The 21,814-nt window shown below is 43.7% G+C and overlaps 3 protein-coding genes and 1 long non-coding RNA gene across 4 annotated transcripts in view; 1 reads left to right on the top strand and 3 right to left on the bottom strand.

Moving 5' to 3' along the window:
- Positions 1-408: 408 nt before the first annotated feature.
- On the bottom strand, positions 409-4,157 carry xkr4 (XK related 4). Its single transcript, XM_008334760.3, has 4 exons — positions 3,435-4,157; positions 2,627-2,826; positions 2,162-2,516; positions 409-1,963 (listed from the first exon to the last, which is right to left on the bottom strand). The coding sequence occupies exons 1-4, from the start codon at positions 4,121-4,123 to the stop codon at positions 1,363-1,365; spliced, it is 1,845 nt and encodes a 614-aa protein (XP_008332982.1). The 5' UTR covers positions 4,124-4,157; the 3' UTR covers positions 409-1,362.
- Positions 2,441-21,814, top strand: part of LOC107990146 (uncharacterized) — a 31,730-nt gene continuing 12,356 nt past the window's right edge. The window contains exons 1-4 of the long non-coding RNA XR_003053059.1: positions 2,441-2,539; positions 2,636-2,843; positions 4,369-5,484; positions 11,312-11,499. This is a non-coding gene — a long non-coding RNA (uncharacterized LOC107990146). The remainder of the gene's footprint in view (positions 2,540-2,635; positions 2,844-4,368; positions 5,485-11,311; positions 11,500-21,814) is intronic.
- rnf31 (ring finger protein 31) lies at positions 8,536-14,355 on the bottom strand. Its single transcript, XM_017042236.2, has 15 exons — positions 14,224-14,355; positions 13,390-13,588; positions 13,008-13,154; positions 12,657-12,812; positions 12,435-12,491; positions 12,053-12,233; positions 11,303-11,489; positions 11,087-11,220; positions 10,819-10,991; positions 10,492-10,725; positions 10,219-10,398; positions 9,747-9,914; positions 9,481-9,666; positions 9,173-9,379; positions 8,536-9,087 (listed from the first exon to the last, which is right to left on the bottom strand). The coding sequence occupies exons 1-15, from the start codon at positions 14,295-14,297 to the stop codon at positions 8,701-8,703; spliced, it is 2,670 nt and encodes an 889-aa protein (XP_016897725.1). The 5' UTR covers positions 14,298-14,355; the 3' UTR covers positions 8,536-8,700.
- On the bottom strand, positions 15,332-19,702 carry LOC103396650 (potassium voltage-gated channel subfamily B member 2-like). The gene is made up of 2 exons (XM_025066198.1): positions 18,525-19,702; positions 15,332-17,948 (listed from the first exon to the last, which is right to left on the bottom strand). The coding sequence occupies exons 1-2, from the start codon at positions 19,101-19,103 to the stop codon at positions 15,969-15,971; spliced, it is 2,559 nt and encodes an 852-aa protein (XP_024921966.1). The 5' UTR covers positions 19,104-19,702; the 3' UTR covers positions 15,332-15,968.

Genomic DNA, 21,814 nt, shown 5'->3' with positions numbered 1-21,814 from the left:
TTAAAAAAAGGAATAAAGTTAACAAGGAGAAGAAAGTTAGTGTTCCTGCACGTCCTTCACCGTCCAATCACTTCGTACTCCTCTGCTCAGACCCTTCACGTGGTTCCAATCACTTCGTACTCCTCTGCTCAGTCCTCACTGACCCTTCACGTGGCCTAGTGGAGCAGTCACAAATGAGTTTTTCCTTGGCAATGTGTGTAAGTGTGAAGTTTAAAAACAATGACCTTGTTTCTCTTCTCCCTCCTCTCACCCACTGTCCTCCAGTGCAGCCAAGACAGGTTGATGTTATCGCAATAGAACACGCTGACGTCATGACTCAACGTTGTCTAATGATTCATTGCTCTTCCCACTCTATCTGATGCCCTTGTTGAGCACCGAATTATCTTTGCATTAAAGGTTAGTCTTTCATTCATGCATCTTCTACCACGTCATCCTCGTCTGGGCCACTGGGGGGAGCTGGAGGCATTCCTAGCAGTCACTGGTTGCGGACAGAGAACACCCTGGGTAATTCACCGGTCCATCACAGGGCCACATTTAGAAACACACAACCATTTAAATTCACATTTACTACTGTAGTAGTTCCCAAATTAACACTTAATTTAATCCTGCATGTTGTGGAGTCGGTAGAACCAGTAAATTCCAGGGCATGGTGTGAGGCAACTTTTGCAGTGAGGTAAAATTACTAACCTCTCACAGCTGTGACCCAATCTAATTAACGAATATTAACTAAGCTTTCATTTCAGGTCAATTTAATTGAAAAGTAATGCAACCTAAAGGGCGAGGGACCCATCCTGGATCACTGAGGTTTCACTTAGTTTCACATGATCTAACTAAGGAAGATATACAAGGGTAAGTCAAAAAGTTCTGAGACAGATTTGGGAAGGTGAGTGTTTTTATTAGCTAAAACGTAACAGCTTTGACTGGTTTTCACATCTTTGTGGAGCTTTGACCTGTGTTTTGTTTTATTTGGTCAGGTTTTTAATCCTTTAAAAATGAACTTTTTTTTAATCCAAACTTGAATGGAAACCTTTTAAGATTGTCTAAGAGTTTAAACTTAATTGAAGGATATCTAACTTTTAAAATAAATTTGTCTTAGAACGTTTTGACTTACCATTGTATTTAGGGAATTTGTTTGGCACAAGTATCACATTGTACATCAAAATGATATACAGACGTAGATGTTCCTGTTGTGGCTTCCACTATGAAGAACACCAACATAGTTATTCCATTATTTATCAGCACAGCCGATAGGGTTTTGGTGTCCTACAAATAATGGATTCAAATGTAACAGGTTTTATTGCCACAGTTCCTGCTGCTGTTTCTGTGATGTCTCTTACTGCAAGACACAACTATAAGGTGGTCTCATATTCTAGCCTCTCCTGACCAAGAGAGTCGTGCTTCTACTGCAGCATTATACTGCAGCCTGGGGGGAGTGAGGGAGCAGTCTACGGCCAGGATGGCCTTTCGTATACTGCGGTCAAGGACATGGCGTTCCCAGGCTGGGTAGTGGTTTCTACAAAGATCAATCTTGATGACAGTCTCTTCCAGGCGTGGAGCACTAGACGATGAGGTTGATGGCACTGTGTGTCGGACCTGAAACACTGGCATGCAGCTGTCCCGCTCGGAGTATTTGCCCATGTCGCGCTCCAGAGTTTTGGTGGCACCTCGGTTGGACTGCAGCGAATTGGTGTGACCTTCTGATGGTAGTGTGGCGAACTGGGCAGTGAGGTCCAGATCAAGGTCTTGGCTGCTGGGTGAGTGCCCGAAGCGTGGCCCGTTGGCATGAAAAAAGGCATAGTACATTAGCATGAAAACCACTCCAGTGAGGAAACTGCTGAAGATAACGCAGAGCGCTGGAACTGCAAAGGCATCGGTTGCAGATGGTGTCCGGTAAAGATACCACAGTGTACTGAGGGCTGTGTTCTCCGCCAGGATCATCAGGTAGTAGATGAAAAGTTGGCACCTAAGGAAACACACGAGACAGGATTAGAACACACAGAATTGGACCAAGTGCCCTCCGGATCAGATCCCTTCTTTTTCTAAGTCACAATGGTTAGATGCTACCATCTAGCCAATGAACAGGAACAGCAGTGATTTAAATCCAAACAAAGGCAACATGTTCCCAGAGTTAGAGTGAGTTTGTGTCACACAAACTGTTTACCTTGTCCTTCCCTCTTTGACGTTAAACCAGGAAAAGATGTAGATTATTCCCACCACCATGTCAAACACAATCTCCTCCCACTTGCTGATGCAGAAGTCCGTCTCACAGTGGACAATCCAGAAAGTCATTATACACCAGTGCAGGACGATGAAGATGCCAAAGTAGAGCTGGAACACCGAGGCGAACAGGGCGAATGTGATAACCCTGGCTGCGATGGTGAAAAAATGCCAGCAGAACTGGATGATGACCGCCAGATAGCTGATGGGCTTCTTGTCATCCCGAGACTTTCGCAGAGCTTTCTGGTAGGAGGCCAGAGCCCAGGCCAGAGACACAAGGGAGGCTGCTGCAGTCATGCCTGCAAAAACACACATAAACAAGGTTAATGCAAAAGTCCTAGGACAACTATTTAAATATATATATATATGTATATATGTGTGTGTATATGTGCTTATGTGTGTGTGTTACCTTGGACAGCCTGCAGCTTGTATGTCTGTATGATGATGCACAGCTGCAGCACCAGTTGAGGAGCACTCTCCAGAAAGGTGGCGAGCAAATGCAGCATGCTCACATCTGCAAACTCATACACCATCCTCAGGTGGTAACGCCAGCGCTCCGTCTCTCCACTCTGACGACTCCGTATTCCCAGGTAGATGGTGTGGAAATACCTGGGGGAAGTTATATGGTCAGTTGATGGTTTTACTAAATATTTCCTCCCTTACATTTGTATTGTACTGTATGATATCATTAAAAGTGAAATAGGCGATAAAGCATGGAGCTCTATATATAAGTCAAACAGACTGTAGAGCATCGTAAAAGCAATGGAACCGTTCTTATTGGACTGATATATGAGCTTTGCATCTTTACTACTGTATGAATAATGTGCAATGTCATTTTTCATTCAGGTTTGTTGAATTTGAGAAAAATGTAACGTGAGAGTGTGTGTGGACTGTAAGGTATAACATCATAGCAGCTGGAGGCAATGGTGTTGGATCTGACATCACTAGGGTGATGTCAGTGAAGACTCATTCATTCATTCATTCATTCATTCATTCATTCATTCATTCATTCCTATCCAAACACAATAGTTCGCACCTATTTCTAATAAAATCCAGTTGTTGTTTTTTTGTATACTGACCCAATCAGAACCTCCCATTACCTGACCTTTCCTGAATCACAAATGACCTATGTTAAAAAGACCCTAAGGTTTGGTCCCTTCTATTCTGAACCGGACAAAGAACATGATTTTATGTTGAAAACCATCACTCCCTCTTACCTCCATATCTGGCCCAGTTGGAGGATGTGAAGGACCGACTGGCTGAACCACACGCAGAAAGTGTAGTAAGGAGAGCTTTTCTTGCCCCTGTTGCCCAGCGCGGTAATCGCAGGGCTGTTGCTGGCGGTGTTCTTGCTGGCGGTCGACGCCTGTCTTTGCGGCGTGGCCGGCTGCTGCTGCTGCGAGCTGATGTCGCCGTGAGAGGCGAAGGCGCTCAGCAGCGTGTTGCCATCAGCGGCCGTGGCGCTGTCCTCGGTGCTGATGTCATGCACAAACCATCTGAAGCTGAAGAGCTGCACAGAAAACGAACCCAGCACCACGAAGAAGAGAGTCAGGCCGAACCACCAGTACTCGCGGCGGAGGTAGTAATCCACCGACAGCCACACGTCAGTGCATATGTCGGCCACATACACGGCCACTGCGGCTATGATCCACAGACAGTCCCACACCGTGTACCGCTGCTGCTCCCTGCCCAAGCGAAGACACATCGTGCTTCTCCGTCCGCCACTGCTGCCGCCGCAGAACCGCGACTCTCCGTTGGTAAAGTCACCATCCCCGGTGCCCAGAGAGTCGGATGGGCCGCCAGGGTGGAGCCCCTGCACCGAACCACAATGTTCCGAGTTCTGCAGCGGGGTGAAGGCCACGTCGCTCTTCTTCATCTTCAGAACCCCGTCCGATTTAGCAGCCATTACTAGAAGAGTGTAGTATTAAATTACCCTCCAGTGTTCTCTTCTCTTCTGCTGACACCCTTCTCCTCCGCTCCTCCTCCTTCCTTTCTGGGCAGTAACAGCTCCTCTACACTGCCGCCTGCTCATACTACACTACAGTGCTCTGCTGTTCCGTCCATGTCACATTTAACTGGGCTCATTAGACTGGTCATCCACTCACATGATGTCAGCATCAGATGCTTCTTTCTTGTTTCATTTCATCTTAGACGCTGTCGCTCCAGGCTCGACGACGCCTGATGCACAGGCTGGAGACAAAAAGAGGAGACAAGGAGACGGTGGAAGGCTGCATCGATCTGCCCTCTCTGTAGAACAGAGCGAAAACGATGACATCACACCGCTCCCCTGTCTTTTTCTCCCTCTGTCGGCGAGTGGAGGCTTACAAAAATTTAAATAGCCCCCTCTCCCCACCACCCACCACTCCCTCTGACCTGTCAGTGAACATGGATACTGTCAGAACCCAGGTGGTGCTGAAGTTCTGCTTTGGACATATTTCAGGTCGTATGTTAACTGTCATTGTGCTGTATGTATCTTAGATACAAACATTGAAAACCATATTGATGTGACTATTCGCAGTGAACAGCGTCGAGCTTGTAACACGAGTAATAACAGGAAATTTCCTTGGAACCCAAACGTCTTGTATAAATCATTAAGATTGATTTCGCCCATTTTAATTTTGAATATTCTCTTCGGTTAATGGTGTTCAAACTATGGCACATCCACTACTGTTTGTCCTTGGGCTCCCTCTAGTGGTATGCGAGGAAACCTGATTCCTGATTAGATTACATTGCATTACAATACATTTAGCAGACGCCTATTAGATGAATAAACTCTCTTATAATATCTTTTGCCTGCTGGGCGTGTGTGTGTGTGTGTGTAAGATTTTACACACAGATGTGTGTAGACCATGTGTAAGATTTGTGCAGGATTTTACAGGATAGCTGTGTGCTGTAGTATTTTAATGTTTTTTAATTGTCATTTTTTAAATTTTGATTTCTCAAAAAGCCGAAAAGTAGTTAAAAAAGACCAACAAACACTTTCTTATTGAATTTTCAAAAAGTTTATTAAGATACCAAGATCTATTTTATTGTTTCAGGTGCCCTACTTCCGGTCTCATACTATTGGCTCTTCCTGGATACTGCGCATGTGCAGAACGGATCCAGGAAGACGCGAGGAAATCAAACCCATGGCGCCGCGATTCAACGATTCAAACCAACACCTAATGTGAGAACGAAACTGCAACGTAGGATTTAGCCCACGGCTAACATGTCAGCCCTGAGTGGACTGGTAATGGAGTGAGAAATGACAGTCCTCGCTACAGAGATGTGAGTATTAAACTGTCTAAATGACAAAACGCCTTCAATGTTTATTTTTTTTAAAAGCATTTACTTGAAAAAATGTTCCTTGACATTACTTTACTACAACGAGAAACGTCCTCTTCGAAAACAAAACAAATGAAAAAGTGTTTAATACAAACCAACGTGTTCTGTATTCATTCTTGATACTGTTCGTCCCTGTTTCACCACAAACAATTTGAACACAAATCTTGTCTTTTCATCTTTATTTCTTCATGGCATTCCTTAGAGCAAGGCAACAGTGGAGTGATAACAAAGGTGTTGTTATGTTCGCACATGTCGCTGTCATGACGTCAGCAGGACGTATTACCTGTAATGTAAGTGCACTAGCTAAACAAATAGCGTCTATTGGAGACAGTGCAGTATGTGAATATACCGTGTCAGCAGTTGTACAGTCTGAAAGACTGTCTTTATGAGTGTAAGTGTGGGGAAATCCTGTTAGTCTCACACTGACAGAATTCATTGTAGATTATGAACATTGTTATATATAAATGACGCCTTCAGTTTTTGCGTGGCACCTTGTCCCCCAGTGGTACTTCATCCATTAGTTTCTGTAAAGAGAACACAGAGGGAGGAGTGTTCACACTGTATTATTTATCCTATGAATAATTACAACAGTAAAGAGAACACAGAGGGAGGAGTGTTATTTATCCTATGAATAATTACAACCGTTTTTTCAGATGTGATGTAAAATAATTTGAGATCCAGTTTTCTTAGTGAATGTGACTTCTAAAGTTCCACACACACACACACACACACCTCCAGCAGTCTGCTGTAGAATGTGAAGCTGTCCTCTGCATCACAGTGGCTGTCGTCCACCTTGTATCTCTTGCAAGCCAGCAGTAGCTCAGCGGAGCTGTAGAGGGGGGCGGGGTCAATCGAGTGGCTGTTGATCAGGCTGACCAGGTACTCTCGGTAATGTTTCCTACACCAGAAGACCACACAGTTTGTGTGTTGACAGTGCTGTGCTGTAGCTAAACATCAGGTTTCACCTCTAGATGACACTGAAATTCCCCTGAAAATTGAATGATACAACAAACAATGGTTTTCGTTATCCGAAAAAGGTTTTCGTACTCGCACAGTCCAGCGTGTCCATCCTGGGTCTGAGTTCCACAGGCAGCGTCTGGCTGCTGCCCTTCCTCGTCCTTCTGCTCTATCACCCCACACAGGCCTAAACACAAACAGAGAAGTGCAGACAAAATACCAACTGGAACTTGCTGTTTAAATTATTGCTGTAATAATTAAGCGATTATAAAATAATTATGAATAATTAATCATTATATATTATTAATAATTAATTATTATATATTAATAATTATAATAATGAATTATAGATCAATTAGTAAAATAATTTTAAATAACAGCAGTTGGTGACAAACCTGTTTGTGTTCCGGGGGAAGGTTCAGTATTAAATGCCACATTGTTACTCTGTGAATAAAGAATGACAAGAGTTAGACTGTTGTACGATCGATGTTTACGGTTTAACTGTTATTCTCAGGCGTTGATTTGTAGACCATAACGACACGCAGCGTACAGCGGCAGGCTGGACTTTTATATGTTGTAAGATCTGAACAAGAAAATACATTCTTGTTGAAGAAAAGAGAAGAAGACTGTTGTTAGTAGGTCGACGTAGCTCCTTAATTATTTCAGTGTCTGGACTTGTTTGTGGTTTACCTGCAGTAAAGCCTGCAGTCTGGAAGGTTCCCAGTCCCTCAGGTAGAAGAGACAGTCTCTCGGATGGTGGGCATGTAGTCCTGACACACTGCATTCATCCACCGCACATGTCTGATGTGGACATGACAATGACACCGTGACATTAAACACCAGAGTCAATTTATCCTTTTAACATGCTAAGATATAAGCACAGAGGAGAGCAAATCATTTAGCATTTTAGCATTATTATTATTATTATTATTATTTGCATTTCTTGTTGCCATGAAGACTGAGGATTAGGAGTAAAATCTGTTGGAGACTTACAGTGTGAAAAGGGTTGTTGCAGCCGCTGCAGAACTGGTAACGACACTGTGAGCAGCAGAAGTGCATGCAGCCTCCCTTAGACAGTGCATACTGGAAACGGCAGTTAGGACACGCTGCAGAGTTGAGGACAGGGTGGACAAATGGAGAACATTTTGGATGTAGTAGGACACAAATTGGGTGTGACTCTGAAGGCAGCCAGGTAGAAGTGAAACACTCCCCCCTGGTGGATATGTTGCCTTATAACCATGTCGATGTAAAACATGCATGTACAATGTAGTATGTGAGCAGTGACGTTGGTACAGACGTTTTTATTTAGATATATTGTCACGTGTTCCTGCTCACTGATGCCGTTGTCTCGGAGGTATCCAGCTAGACCCTGCTTCTGGTATTCCGGGTCGTTCTCTCTCTTCCATGACTGGTACTGTTCACATGACAGACCTGCATGCTGAGACTCCCACTGGTGGAGGAAATATAAGACGTGAGAACGGTCTTTAATCCAACACCCATGTCATTAAATTTACATTATTCTAAAATGTAAAAGTGAAATATTGACAATATTTTTTAAATGACTACGTTTAATTTGACTTTTAAAATTCCCCCATTGGAACTTGGAAATATATCTGTAATAAGCAGAATCCTCCTGACCCTCCCCTCCAAACATTTTGATTTTTATTATTAGGTGATTTGTTGGTCATTGTTCATCTGTTAGTCTCACACTGTACTTACAGGCTTTTTACATTGGGCACAAAAACTGTTGTGACACTGTAAACAGGTGACCTTCAGTTGCTCTCCATCATAGATGAACCATTATGAACACTATGAGAGGAAACAGGAAACAGTACAGCGTTACTATGAGGCCTGACTGTTATGTAGTGCAGCATTATCAGATGTGATATTCTGTAAGGACCGGTCTAACAGTGACCTGTAGGTAACTCACATGGCAGCACCAGAGAAACTTTGGGTCTTTGATGAGAGCCTGTTCTGTCAGCTTCTTGTGGAACAGCTCGTAGACCTCTGGCTCAAGACACTCCCGCAGCTGAAGCACAGAATAAGTAACATTAATAAGCACAAATAAATAATTCACTGCCTGACTCTCAGGGACTCTCAAGGGCCTTGAAGCGTTCTTAAGATTCAGAGGTGCAATATACTGTAAACAGGTGTGTCTGATGTTCAGCCTCCGCTGTTTACTGACAACTGTTTAATATATATTTAATGGTGGAGTAAACAAAAAAAAATCAATGTGTGTTTCTGGGAGTCTTCTAGTCTTTTTTTTAGACATTTTTTCATTTTATGGTGAAACACTTTTAAAGTTATGGTAGAACCTCGCTCTTTCTCATGTGCGTAAAAAGTAGAAGCTAACTCTGCTTTGGTAAAAAAAAAACAACTTGTGATTAGCAGTGTCATATCATCAAGGCAGCTTTCCTGTATGTCCAAGGTGGAGAAGTAGCTGTTCAGGTGCTCAGGGTCATTGATGTTGGGCTCCCAGCAGACTGGACACACCATGTCACGAATGTGTTTGTCCCTCACAGCAATGGTAAAGTGCTGCTGAAAGCAACTACAGCACACTGAGCACTGGCATGAGGTCAGGGACTGCATCTGTAATGAGCAGGGGAAGGGTAAAAACAACAACAACAAAGGACATTCATGGGAGGGTGGTTCTGTGGTCCAATTCTGTCTTTACCTTGCTGTGGGGGAAGACAGACAGACATATGGGACACTCCTTAGCCAACACTCTCTTGATAAACTCCCTGTCGTGGGACTCGCGCACAGCCTGCACCACATCCTCCAGGGAGTAGGGAGCACTGTGTTCCAGGAGTAGGGATAGAGCCAGCTCACAGCGACCCCAGCTGGGTAGATCATACACTGCTAGCAGTCTTCGGCATATGGACTGGAAGAGACGGAATTACAAGTAGGAAGTGGAGGTCACATATATGAGGGACATATGAACACCAACAACGTGTATGTGTATGTGTGTATGCGCCGGCTGACCTGTTTATCTGGGTGGTAGATGTCAACAGGAGGCTCGGGCTCTTCACTCCAGATTTGACTATGGAATGGTTGCAGCAGAGGGCGCTGTAGCAGGACCAAGGCCCCTCTGACATCACCACCACTTTGTCTCAGCATATCATGGCAGCGACTCTTGTCACTGAAGCCCAGGGCACACAGCTCCTTCACCTGAGACACACCGCCATCCCTTCCTCAAATTAGTATCGTTATTATCGTGTTATATGGTTTGTATGGGTTTCGTCTGTCACCTTAGCAAGTCTTTCTCTCAGGGCCTGTCTGGCTGCTCTTTCAGTGTCGCCCCCTGCTGTCAGCCATGCTTTCTTGGCCTCTGCTCTTGACAACTGGATCACGTTTTCAGCTTCTGGAAGGCACTCTTCTTTCTCAGCATCCTCAGCTGTGGTTTCACACGGTCTGCTCTGTGTTAGGGCCAATTAATAGACGTTGTCAGTCTGTTTTATCATGTAGACCACATTCCATACATTCTAATTTTACCTTAAACTTTTCAAGCTTAAGGTTTGGTCCCTCTCTAACTGACTTGACTTGATGCTGTGTTTACATTTACCAGAATAAAATCGTACTTTTTAATGTTTAAAAATGCCATGTCCAGTGTACCATGATAGGAATAATGTTTATTTTATGCTGCGTTACATGAGAAAAGTTTTAATCCACATGATTTCATGTTTCATAAATGGCTGGCAGTGTGGCTACAGCCTTTCTTACTTTTTGCTCAATTGTGATCTTGTCAGACTGAAGGGAGGACGTCGCCACCAGCATCCTGATCTGGTCCAGGAGCAAAGGGAGTTCTGTTTTAAACCACTTGCCTGGCAGCGTGCCACTGTCTCCAGCTACTCTCAGACTTGTGTACACCTCCTCTGGACTGACTCCTTTCTTCTCCCCATCCTAACGCCAACAAAAGAGCAAAAACTGAAATGTTTAAAACGCCACATTGACGACAGTGTTTGTTACAGATAGAAAGAGATTGAGGTGAAGTACCCTGATCATCTCAATCAGCTTGAGCCCCTCCTCCTTCATCAGCTTCTGCCTCCAGAAGTCCAGGTCCTCTGGAGTGGGCCCCTTTGGTTTGATTGGCAGAGCGGGGACTCGTCTTACAGGAGAGGGAGGGCGAAACTTCACCGGCAGAGGAGCGGGCTCCGGACGAGCCAGGTCACACATGTCACATGCTGTAGCAGGGGAGTAGTTCAGATAGGTGCAGAACTGACACACCCACTGGAGGGGGAGGAAGAGAGAAGTGGGAGGTAGATACAGTCAATGCTTCATGCTGTTTATTTTACAATAAATTAAAGTCTACACCCAACAAACCTGGCTGTCGGGGTCACCAGGCATGCCCAGTACTGGGGCCGGTGGTCTTGGAGGGGTGACTGGGGAGTGTGAGGGGGTGGTCGGAGGTTTTGTTGCCAAGCGAGGTCTTTCACACACCTCACACAGAATACTGCTGGCAGCGTTCACCAGGGTGCAGCTCTTACATTGCCACTCTGAGAAAAAGGAGAGGGAGCGATGACCTGGGTGTAACCCACCCCGGTATATACACATGAGGGGGCGGGGGGTATAATTAGGAGACAGCACTGACCAGAGATGGTGGACGACTGGGATTCATCCTCATTGGAGTTGACAGAGCTTGAGCGAGGGCGCTCACACTCCTTACACTGCACATTCTGGATGGAGTTGACTTTGGTGCAGTGAAGGCAGCACCATGTGGAGGAACTGCAACAGAGAGAAGTCACTGTTACTGCAGGTGTTGTGCTCTTCACACACTGTTTACCTGACCAGATACGTTTGTCCTGACCTGTTGCAGCTCCTGTTTCTGGACGAGGATGACGACGATGAGGAGGAGGAGGAGGTGAAGGCAGTGCGATGGTGGTTGGCCCTCTCTGGGGAGGAGTGATACAGTCGGTCACATTCTGAGCAGAAGCCCTGGAGGCAGGTGAGGCAGTGGGCAGACATCCTGAATATTCCACAAACGGAGCAGTTCTCTGAAACACGGTAAATATATATTTTTATAGAATACAACATTTTGTATGTGCCTATGTAGAGGGTTTTTGGTCATTAATTCTAGGTGTGTCTAGCGTTAAGAATTGTTAGATCTGCAGAATAAACTGTACTTTGTCACAGTTTATTCAGCAGATCGAACAATCCATCAGAGACTAAATCTTAGTGCTGCTGTCTTAGAAATAAAGCAGTGAGTTGTCAGCATAACATTGTTACTTTTTCTGTTTTCAATGGGACTATAAAGCCACACAGCTGAGAAATGTCTTTTACTCTAGTCTTTGGTCATTTAACACCTATGCAGTTTTTTGTTTTAAATGCAGTCTGCTTTATTTTTCTTGAAGTACAAAGTAGTAACTTTGTGTAGTGATTATTAGTAGATTGTTATGAATGTGTATCCTGCTACTGTTAGTGTTTTTTTTTAAGTTCACAAATGTTGTGGTAAATATTCCGGTGTCTAAGTCACTCATATTTCGGTTATTTATAACAACAGAAAAATCTGAATTTAAAACCAGCCGACTTTGAATGTAAGCACTGGCCTCTGTCTCACCTGAGTTCTTGCTCGAGGAGCTGGACCTCTGGCTGTGGTGACTGGAGGACAACGAGTGTCCGTGACTGCCGTCTCTGACGGAGTGATGCAGTGGGAAGGCCAGAGACTTACTCTGACTGTTAGAGTGGCGGGAGTTTGGGGAGGTTTGGTAGAGCACAGCGTCAGTGTTCAGACCTACATCCTTAGATAAACAGTAAGAACAGAACAACACAGTAATGTGGTGAAACAACATTCATTTGTCAACATTTTTTTCTACCAGCAACTATTTTATTTTGCAGTAATAACGAGTGTGTAGTTGTTGGTGTTAGTGTTGGCAATGTCTCTGCAACCACATGACGATGACATCACTATAGCACAGACATAATGACGTGATGGACTGTACCTTGTGTCTCAGAGTTGGAATGATCCTCTCATAGAAGTCAGGGTGAGGGTGAGTCTCCTGAGACGAAGTCACATGACCCATGGTTATTGTTACTGATACATTTACAATCTGCTCAGCAAGGTACACTGTTTAATTGTAATTGTAGTTTTGCAGTACAATATGCAAACAAATGCATCAGGTTACAGTACACAGTGTATAAAGCTCCATTCAACACTGACACACCTTGATCAGCATCTCTAGCTCCAGCCTCAGACTCATCACTTCCAGTGTTACTGCAGCAACTCGGCCCACATCAGGATCAGTGGCATCATCAGGGAAGCTGAGCCCATCTGGCTGCTGATTAGAGTAACCATAGAGACACAGCACTGCTCGTCCTCCCTGCAAGTGAGCAGCGCAAAGAGGAATTTTTACTAAAACCTTAAGCTAGAAAAGAGAGCAGCAAAGGATTCAAAAGATGGATGAAGTATGGGGATAGGATCTTTGGTTACAACTGGACAGCCGCGTCTTTTATGCGGTCTGTGTTTGTCACCTACTGGTTTACTGAACAGCACTATTAACTTTACTGTGATTTACCTGAATAGCATCAACAGTGGCTCTGAAAACTGGGTTGTTGTGTTTGACAGTCCTCCAGTATTTGGGTCTGTTGGGGTTCGTCAGGTTGCATCCGTACTTTTCCAGAATATTCAGTGCAGTAGACAATCGCTGAAGAGATGCAAGGGTCTAACAATCAGAACAACACAGAATGTCAGTCAGAAAAAACGTACACTGTACACAGTACAACCCCCTTCACTGACCTCAGACCAGTTACTGTATTTGTGTGAAATCTGTTAGGTCTGGATGCTGAGCTGTACACCTATGTTTACTTTTGTTTAGCAGTATTTTCTCCATGTGATAATCTAGTCCTTGTTACTGAAGTGTTTACTGGATACTCTGTGTTGATTGTGTACTTGGTTACCTCCTTCCTGTTGCTGCCAGAGCTGTTTTCTATGACCATGGTCTCTGCAGAGACATGTTGGTATTTAGAGCAGGGCGGTAGAGGCAGGACAGCCATAGCCATCACCCTGGCCCTGACATCCACCACCCGGCCCCCTGAGTACAGGCACACTTCAGCCTGACTCCTCACTTCCTGCAGCTGCTCTGACAGAGATGGAATACTACACACAGAAACAAGAGATTTACACACAGTGGTTTTAAAAAATATACATGTCATAAAGTGAGGGGTAAGGAAAGATAAATATAATAACAAAAATGAATTACAGTAAATAATATTACTGCAATTAATTAAATGTTAATTGAACACGTTTTTACTACTGCACTTTGTAAAAGAACATACGGTAATTATCCTAGTTGTACTTTGATTTGGCCAATCAACGTTTCACGTGGCGACGTACAACGTAAACAAAGATTAGCACGCTGTTCTTTAGGTTAAATCGAGCTATAGGCTATAACAAACAATGACTATAAAAATATGATTAAATATAATTATTCTAAGACACGTCATGATGCAAATCCAGTCCGTACAATGCGTTAAATGTCATTGGAGGCTGCTGCACGACACGGCTGTCACACAGCCTGCAACAGAGATGGAAGGGCGCCCCCTCCACGTGACTTGTCATAAAAAAAAAAATAACATCAGAAAACCCGCATATAATAGCATTAAGAAATAAGCGTCCGTTTTGGAGTCCAGCCTGTACCACCCCACGACAACAAGCCCCCTCCCCGCCCCCGGGCAGTTGCGCACATCGTCTATATGACAAACCTGCGCTGCTGTTTATGCTGCAGTTCTTACCTTTGCGACATAGTGAAAGCGGTGACATCTGCAGATGTTTTCAACCATGGAAATGCAGTGTCTGTCAGTGACATAAAATCATGTACAACAACGGCGTTAGCGCACAGCAATTTCTCTCTCCCTCCATCCCCCCCCCCCTCTCTTTCTCATTCTGAAATAATACTAACCATAAACTGTAAAATGATGTTCAAGTTACATATTCCATAGACGTTCACTCGTCACAGCAGCGACCCTTCCTCCAATATCTTGCAGCCTTTTCTGCTCGGTTGCGGGCGCTTTATTTCCCATGATTCTGTATTGACAAGAGAGGCTTTATTTAGGGATCATCAACAAGTTATCCTTTCTCTGCGCACACGGCCACCGGTCCCTTGGATACAAAGTCCACACATCCCAACCTGTACAACCAAAGGTTAACATGCTCGGTCTACCCCCGATGGTTAGTTTGTTAATAACTTAGTAGTCAGTAATAATAAACAAGTCCAAAGGCAAGAAAAACGAGGCACAGGTAGACAAAAAAACCAAAAACACACAGATAAAGTCTTTGCAATTAATAATTTATTACAGATCCATCTCTAGCGATTTGAGCACAAGTGCACCACGGAGTTGGTTCACTACATCCAAGAATGGAAAAGAATCTTTTTTTTTTATCCTACGTATTTGAGTCTATAACTTATGTTGCAAATGTCAAGTGTGCATCGTTTCATTGTAAAGTCGTCAACATGTGGTCTTTACAACCCTATTATACTTTTTCCTATATGTTTTATAAAACCCACTGTGGCTTTGATTGCAGGAGCCAACAAACAAATACCAGTTATGCGAACTCTTTGGAGTATTCGTTGGAAAACGGTCTCTTAAGGTTTTCAGTGTGAGAATTCTTTGTGGTCAAAATGCATGACCATGGTTTGTCATATTTGTTGCAAAGATACATTTAAAAAAAATGTAAAACATGAAGTAAACATACAGTTTTACTTTATGTGCAATGCATTACAAACGGTAACTAATCCTGTTTGCAAAAACACACAAGATCCTCAACATAGGTGGAAATGTTCATATTTACACAAGGCTTTTGATTTTCTTAATTACAACAAAATATCAGGGTCATGTTGAGGAAAAAACAAATTTGTAAATGACAAGAAATGAAGTCATAAGTTTAAGTGACACGTTTTGGGGGACATAACAGAAGACAGTTAACCATATCATTCAAATTAGAACGGTGGATCATCTTGTGAAGTTATGCTTTGATATTAGTTTCACATAGAGGAAGAAACGTATTCTTCTGGCACACAATATCAACATCACAAGAATCAGGACATGAGCATGACATTTTGCCTCTTCTGGGGGAAAACAATACACAGACCTGGAGAATTGACCTGTCTTTTATTTTATTACATACAAGTACAGCTTTATTGGTGAGACATGTGACTTAATTCTTGTTATACTATCCCCAAAATGTGGCCATAGTCCTCTGTCATAGCTTGTAATTAAGCATTGTTGTCATCTTTTTTTTCCTGAAGACTGTTGTTGTCTCTGCTGTCAGGAAACAGTATGTCCGGACTTCCCTTTGTGACTTTGAACGATGCTGCTCCTCAGGACATGAATGAGAGTCCAACAGTTTGTGTGGGATTACACCTGGCGTATCACCACAGGAACATACAACACGCCTATTTCCAAACAGGGCTTGTTACCTCAGAAAGAGCCTCCATGTTTGTTTTATCTCTTTCTGTAACCTCTCTTCTTTTCTCAGTTCACATGCTTGTCTCACAGGGCGGTGTCATGCTGTCGTCCAAAATGATGTGATTGATTTGTTTTTCTTCAGTCTGCTCTGTGTGCTTTGCTCCTCCTCCTCCTCCTTCTTGTCCTCTGTCCGCAGGCATAAGCTCCTGGGTGTAGTTAGTTCTGCTACCTGAGCAAATGTCAGACTGCTCATTGTGATCCCTTTCGTGGCGACTTAAGCTCGTGAGCTGTCCTTCACCTTTTAAGCCCTTGGCTGTTGAGCCCTCTCCTCCCCCTTGGGAGTATCTGGGGATGACAGATTGTAGAGTTGGAGATTGTTGGATTGGCAGTGAAGACCTTTCTTCCTTAGTTTTAGAGCTATGGGGTGGAGAAATCCCGGGTCCTGTCTTATCTGAGGGTAGTTGGGCAACTTTGACTGAGGTAGTGGGGGCAGAGGTTGCCGCAGGTGTCAACACAGACCTCAGCACGTCATCCTGAGATCCAATTAAGTCAACCTTGAGAGCTTTTCTTTTTTGAGGGTTGCTATAATCTAGCATTGAGCTGCAGTTGCCTCCATTTGCCCCCCCAAAGCTAGCAGCACTTTGTGGCACTGATCCCATGTCTCTGGTATGACTTCCTCTGGGGCTGGGCACAGAATCATACAAGCCTTCCGTGATGAGGGTCTCCAGCTGGCCGGTGTCAGAGCCCTTGGGCAACTCCATGGTACTAATCTGTCTTAGATCCAAAGAAGGGGGGATGTGCTGGTGTTTTCCTCGAGTCTTGTTTCCTTCAGTATTCAGCGGCTGCGAGCTTCTTTCTTCTTTGTCCAGTGAAGGGTTATCAGTCACATTGGAGAATTGCTCATAAAGGTTGATCCTGTGTGGACTTTGTCTGGCTGTGGTTGAGGGTATTGTTCTGGTTTCCATCTGCTCTTCTATGATTTTGTCCTGCTGTGTCTGGATGGTTGGTTTGTTAAAAGCCTCTTCCACTCTGTTTGCACCAGAGTTTTTAGAAGTTTTGTTTGAAGATAGCCTAGCTCTTTCCGGGGAGCCTTGCTGAGACACTTCTTGGTAATGAGATTGTGTTAACCTGCTCGGACTCCCCCCCTTGGCACTGCAGAAGTGTTTCTGATATTCACATCGGCCCAGCGAGCCTTGATTATCCACCGTACACTTGCTGTTTTCCACCAACACGTCTGTGAGTTCAATATTATGTGTAAACCCGTCTTTAAGATTAATTGAAACAATACTTCCACTCTTCCTTGCCCTATCAAGAGCTTCTCTTCTCCTAATGGCCTTCTCCTGTCTTTTCTGTTCCCTATAGAATTCAGAAAAGTTGTTGACAATGATTGGGATGGGGAGAGCAATAACCAGAACACCTGCTATACAGCAGAATCCTCCTACAATCTTACCCAGCAGAGTTTGAGGGTAGATATCTCCATAACCAACAGTTGTCATAGTAATTGTAGCCCACCAGAAAGAGGCGGGGATACTGGTGAATTTGGTGGCGTCCTCATCCTTCTCAGCAAAGAAGACCAAGCTAGAGAAGATCATAATACCCATAGCTAAGAAGAGGATGAGAAGACCCAACTCGTTATAGCTCCTTCTCAAGGTGAAGCCCAAGGACTGCAGTCCTGTGGAGTGCCTGGCCAACTTCAGTATCCTTAGGATCCTCATGATTCGGAAAATCTGGACCACACGGCGAACGTTTTGGAACTGCATTACATTTTTGTTTGACTCTGTTAGACAGAGGGTCAAGTAGTAAGGTATTATAGCTAGCAGGTCAATGATGTTCAGCGGTGCTTTAATAAAATCCCACTTGTTTGGTGCTGAGAGCAGACGCAGCACATACTCCATGGTGAACCATGCTACACACAAAGCTTCTACATGAGCCAGGCTGGGATTGTCATTGAACTGTCCAAATTCATCCACCACCTGCAGCTCCGGCAGGGTGTTGAGTGACAGTGAGATGGTAGAAATGACGATGACCAGGATGGAAATCATAGCCAGGATCTGTGAGATGAAGATTAGATCGTAGGTTAGAAATATTATTGGCTCCTACACACAGGAACTATATCTCTATATTTACCTTGACATATTAAAGATACGTCTCTGATTCACAGATGTCAGTAAGGAATCGTTATGATTTGTGAACGTACTCTTAAATCCTTACGTTGTTTTTTTTTTCCCTTCAAACCTTCAAAACCTATATTGTCTTTGTCACGCCCAGTGCAATAGCTCCTTGCCATCCCTAGGAGGTGCACCCCTCAATAAGTCTGATTTAACGTAAGCATAATTATCTCACTTCAGCAAATTGATCTCACTCAAGAATGATAATTGTGTTCAGACAGGCGGGAAATGCTAGCATTACCAGAGAGAGCTTCAAAACTAATGGATTCTGTTCCTTCTATTACATCATCAGGATGGAGTTTAGATACTACTGAATGAACACGCCCTAAGAAGGAAGTGAGAGGACGCATGTACTGTAAGACATGACAGCATTTTAGTTTCTAGACTCTGTTGTTGTGTCATTTTCTTTTTTTTCTTTCATCACTCGTGGTCATTTGTACTGTGTGCTCTGATCATTACCTTCGCACCCAAGGATGAGCTTGGCTTCTCCAGCAGATCCCAGAGCATTTGCCTTTTGTCTGGGCAGCAACCCTGCTCTTCCTCTTCCCCCTCATTGTCCCTTACGGTCTCCGCCTCTCTCCTCAGCTCCTCATTCATCTGCTCCTTCTTTTGGTGGTAACGTGCCTGACAACATGACTCTAGGTAGATCTCGTCGATACCCCAGTAGTCGAGCTCTTGGCCAAAGGACAGGGCACACATTTCCTCCATCATGTGCAGCTTTCCAGTTCTGTAGAAGTTGAGGATGGAGGAGAAGGCCATAGGGTGCCTGTCAAAGAAGTACTCGTTCTCAGCAAGGCTGTAGTCATCACAAACCTCGAGCACCGACTCGTGGGTAATGCAGTCTCTCAACCTCCCCAGTCGGGTTCTAGGCAGCCGGTCCAGTGTTCGCCAGAGTACCTCATGTGTTAGGCCTCCAACATTGACCTTTACCCGCCGAGAGCGGGTCTTAGTGCGGATGATGTCTATGGGCTCGGGTGGAAGCAAAGGAGATTGAGTGGGTGGGTTTTTGGGCGTGCTGAAGGCCACCCTGTCTGTCATGGTTGCTGTGTGTGAGGGTGTGACGTTATGTAAGGGTTGTTGGGAGTGTTTAAGGGTGTGTGGTGGGTTTGGAAGATGGTGGAGTAGAAAAGACTGCACTGGTCCACCAAATGGTTCAGACCAACTGGTTCCTGCTTCTATCCATATCTAAAAGAAAACAAAGAAACACAGGAGATTAGAGTGCCACATAGTGGAAGAAGTGGATGGATGCGGTCCTTGTCCTGCAGCAAATACAGGAGTCACTGGTTTGATCCCTGGATGTGTTAATTGTCATGGCTTCAGATAAATCTATCTAAAACAATATTTACACATGAATCCATATACAACAACTGAGGTTTAACAGCTGCTTCTGAGAACTTCCTGGGTTCTAGAAATTATAATCCCTTCCAGGTTGGTCTGTGGAAGCTTATGCTGCTCTTTTAAGTCCGTTGACTGTAGCAACACCTTTATCTGCTTGTGTAATAGAGGTTCAGAAATCCCAGAACAGCGGCATTAGACTTTGGCTTCCCTGGCTCAAGTCTGTCTTAGTTATTAATAGACCGTCTATCTCCTTCTTGGACAGTTTAAGACACAGGGGAAAGCTTTCAGCTTGTTTTTTCAGGGCTATAAACAGTAAAAAAGAATTTACTCTGTTCCTAAATCAACGTACATTTATATAATATACAAACCATGGAAACACTCTGTTTATTACTGATTTGAGAAAGAAAATTCACAGATAATTTTACATTATCCGTGATTTAATGACTAATTTCTCATTGTTTACACTGTCTAGAAACCAGTTCAACACTGTGAACACACAGTTTAGAAATTGTGTGTCAAGTGTTTATTTCTTATCTGCAGAAGGACTTGGGTTTAACCCAGGGATTAGAGGTTCAACAGGTACATCCTCATAAATACAGAGAGTTCATTAAAAGTATATTTACCCCAAAACCAACCTCTGTGTGAGGGGATGAAATTTGGCGTCAACAAGACTTTCAGGAGATGTCCACATAGCATCCACTTCGTTGTCCACACTGCTGCTGCTGCTGCTGCTGCTGCTGCTGCTGCAGCTCTCCTCCTGCCAATGATTTGCGAATCCTTCGGACAGAGCACAAACGGACAAAGATCCACATTTTGACAACAGAACCAGCAGGAAAAAAGAGGAGTTAATGTCCCGTGTGAGCATCAAGTAACGGGATAAACAAACACAGAGAGAAGGAAGGGAACCGGGTTTGCCCCCGAGAACTGAGAATAAGAGTAAAGAGCGTGACTGTGTGGGGGGAGAGAGAGAGAGAGAGAGAGTTGTAGAGAGATTAATAGATAGAAAAGAGAGTGAGAGAGAGAGAGAGAGAAGGGGTGGGGGGCAGGGGAGTGGGCGAAGGAGTGAGGAAGAAGGGGGTGGAGAAGGAGAAGAGTGGATTAAGGCATTCAGCACAACGGACAGCTCCTCAGAGACAGCTTGTTTCTACTTGACCGGTGATTCTTCTGCCTGTTTTCTTTTCTTTTCTCCTGTCTTTTCTCTGACCACCATGTTTTACTGGGCCCAGTCTGACACACGACGTCACTTGCATCTTCGTCATCAAATCTATCTTCTTGGTTTGATGACAATATCATTGTAGTATAAAACATCTATGACAAGTTTCATCACGATATCCTTGTCAAGTGTTCAGCTGGGTTTTTTATCTCACGTTTTTTCCTCCCTCAAAAATGTTTAAAAGTTTTACAGTCAGAGAAGAACGTTTAATCTTTAATATTTTTAATCAAGCATTAATTTTTGTTTTGTGAATATTTGTCCTGTTGATATGTTGAAAAAGAAAATAGAAGAAACGTAGAAACTTGAATTTCCTGAAACCAGGATGAAACTTTATTAGTTTAACAAAGTCCACAAACCTCCTCCTTTCATCTCCACATCTGGTATTGTTAAAATGTCTTCCTTTAGTCCTGCATCATAATAATAATAATACACCTTTAACATTAAGACATTACATTGACTGGTGTACATGCATAGTCAACAAAAAAAAAATTAACATGGAAATATTTCAAATGTAACATTGCATTACTACCAGAAATCTATTCATTAAAAAAACACTAAGAGGAGGTTAGACGAGCAGTCAACAGTTTTCATTTTTGAAAAAGAAATTTATTATTTTTAGTTCACAAATATTTGAACAAGGGCGGGAAATCATGACATTTTATTATTACACCTTGTATTTGGTAATATTCAAACACAAAGTCACACACACTTCTGTGACCACTTCACACATGATAGACATAATAATCAATTCCCTAGTCCCTTACCCTACCTTCAACCATAACAAATATATGCCCAAATCTTAATCCATACCCTAACTCTTATCTGACCCTAATTTGAATCCCAACTCTGAACTAAATCTTGAACTTCAACAACAGCGCCCCCCCCCCACCCAAAAAATCTACTTACAAGTGTACCTATACCACACACACGCGCGCGCACATACACACAATGTAAAATGGAGTGTAGTGGAAGTGGGTGGAACATATTATCATACAGTACATCAGACGTCTAGTGTGGGTCAAACACTGAAACAATGAACACCAACCTGAGCCGAGTACCAAAGCAGATTCATTACACGAGTGCATAAAGGTCTGCATACAAATGCTTTGAGCTGCGTGGATGGTTCAGTTAAGGAGCAGCAGGGAACAGACAAAGAGGGGAAAAAAAACACAACCTAATTATGTACATCCCAACTGCT

This window comes from Cynoglossus semilaevis, chromosome 20 (genome assembly GCF_000523025.1).
Source record: "Cynoglossus semilaevis isolate Cse_v1.0 chromosome 20, Cse_v1.0, whole genome shotgun sequence".
Lineage (NCBI taxonomy): Eukaryota > Metazoa > Chordata > Actinopteri > Pleuronectiformes > Cynoglossidae > Cynoglossus > Cynoglossus semilaevis.
The sequence above is the reverse complement of the archived record's forward strand: the minus strand, read 5'-3'. Positions and strand labels throughout refer to the sequence as shown.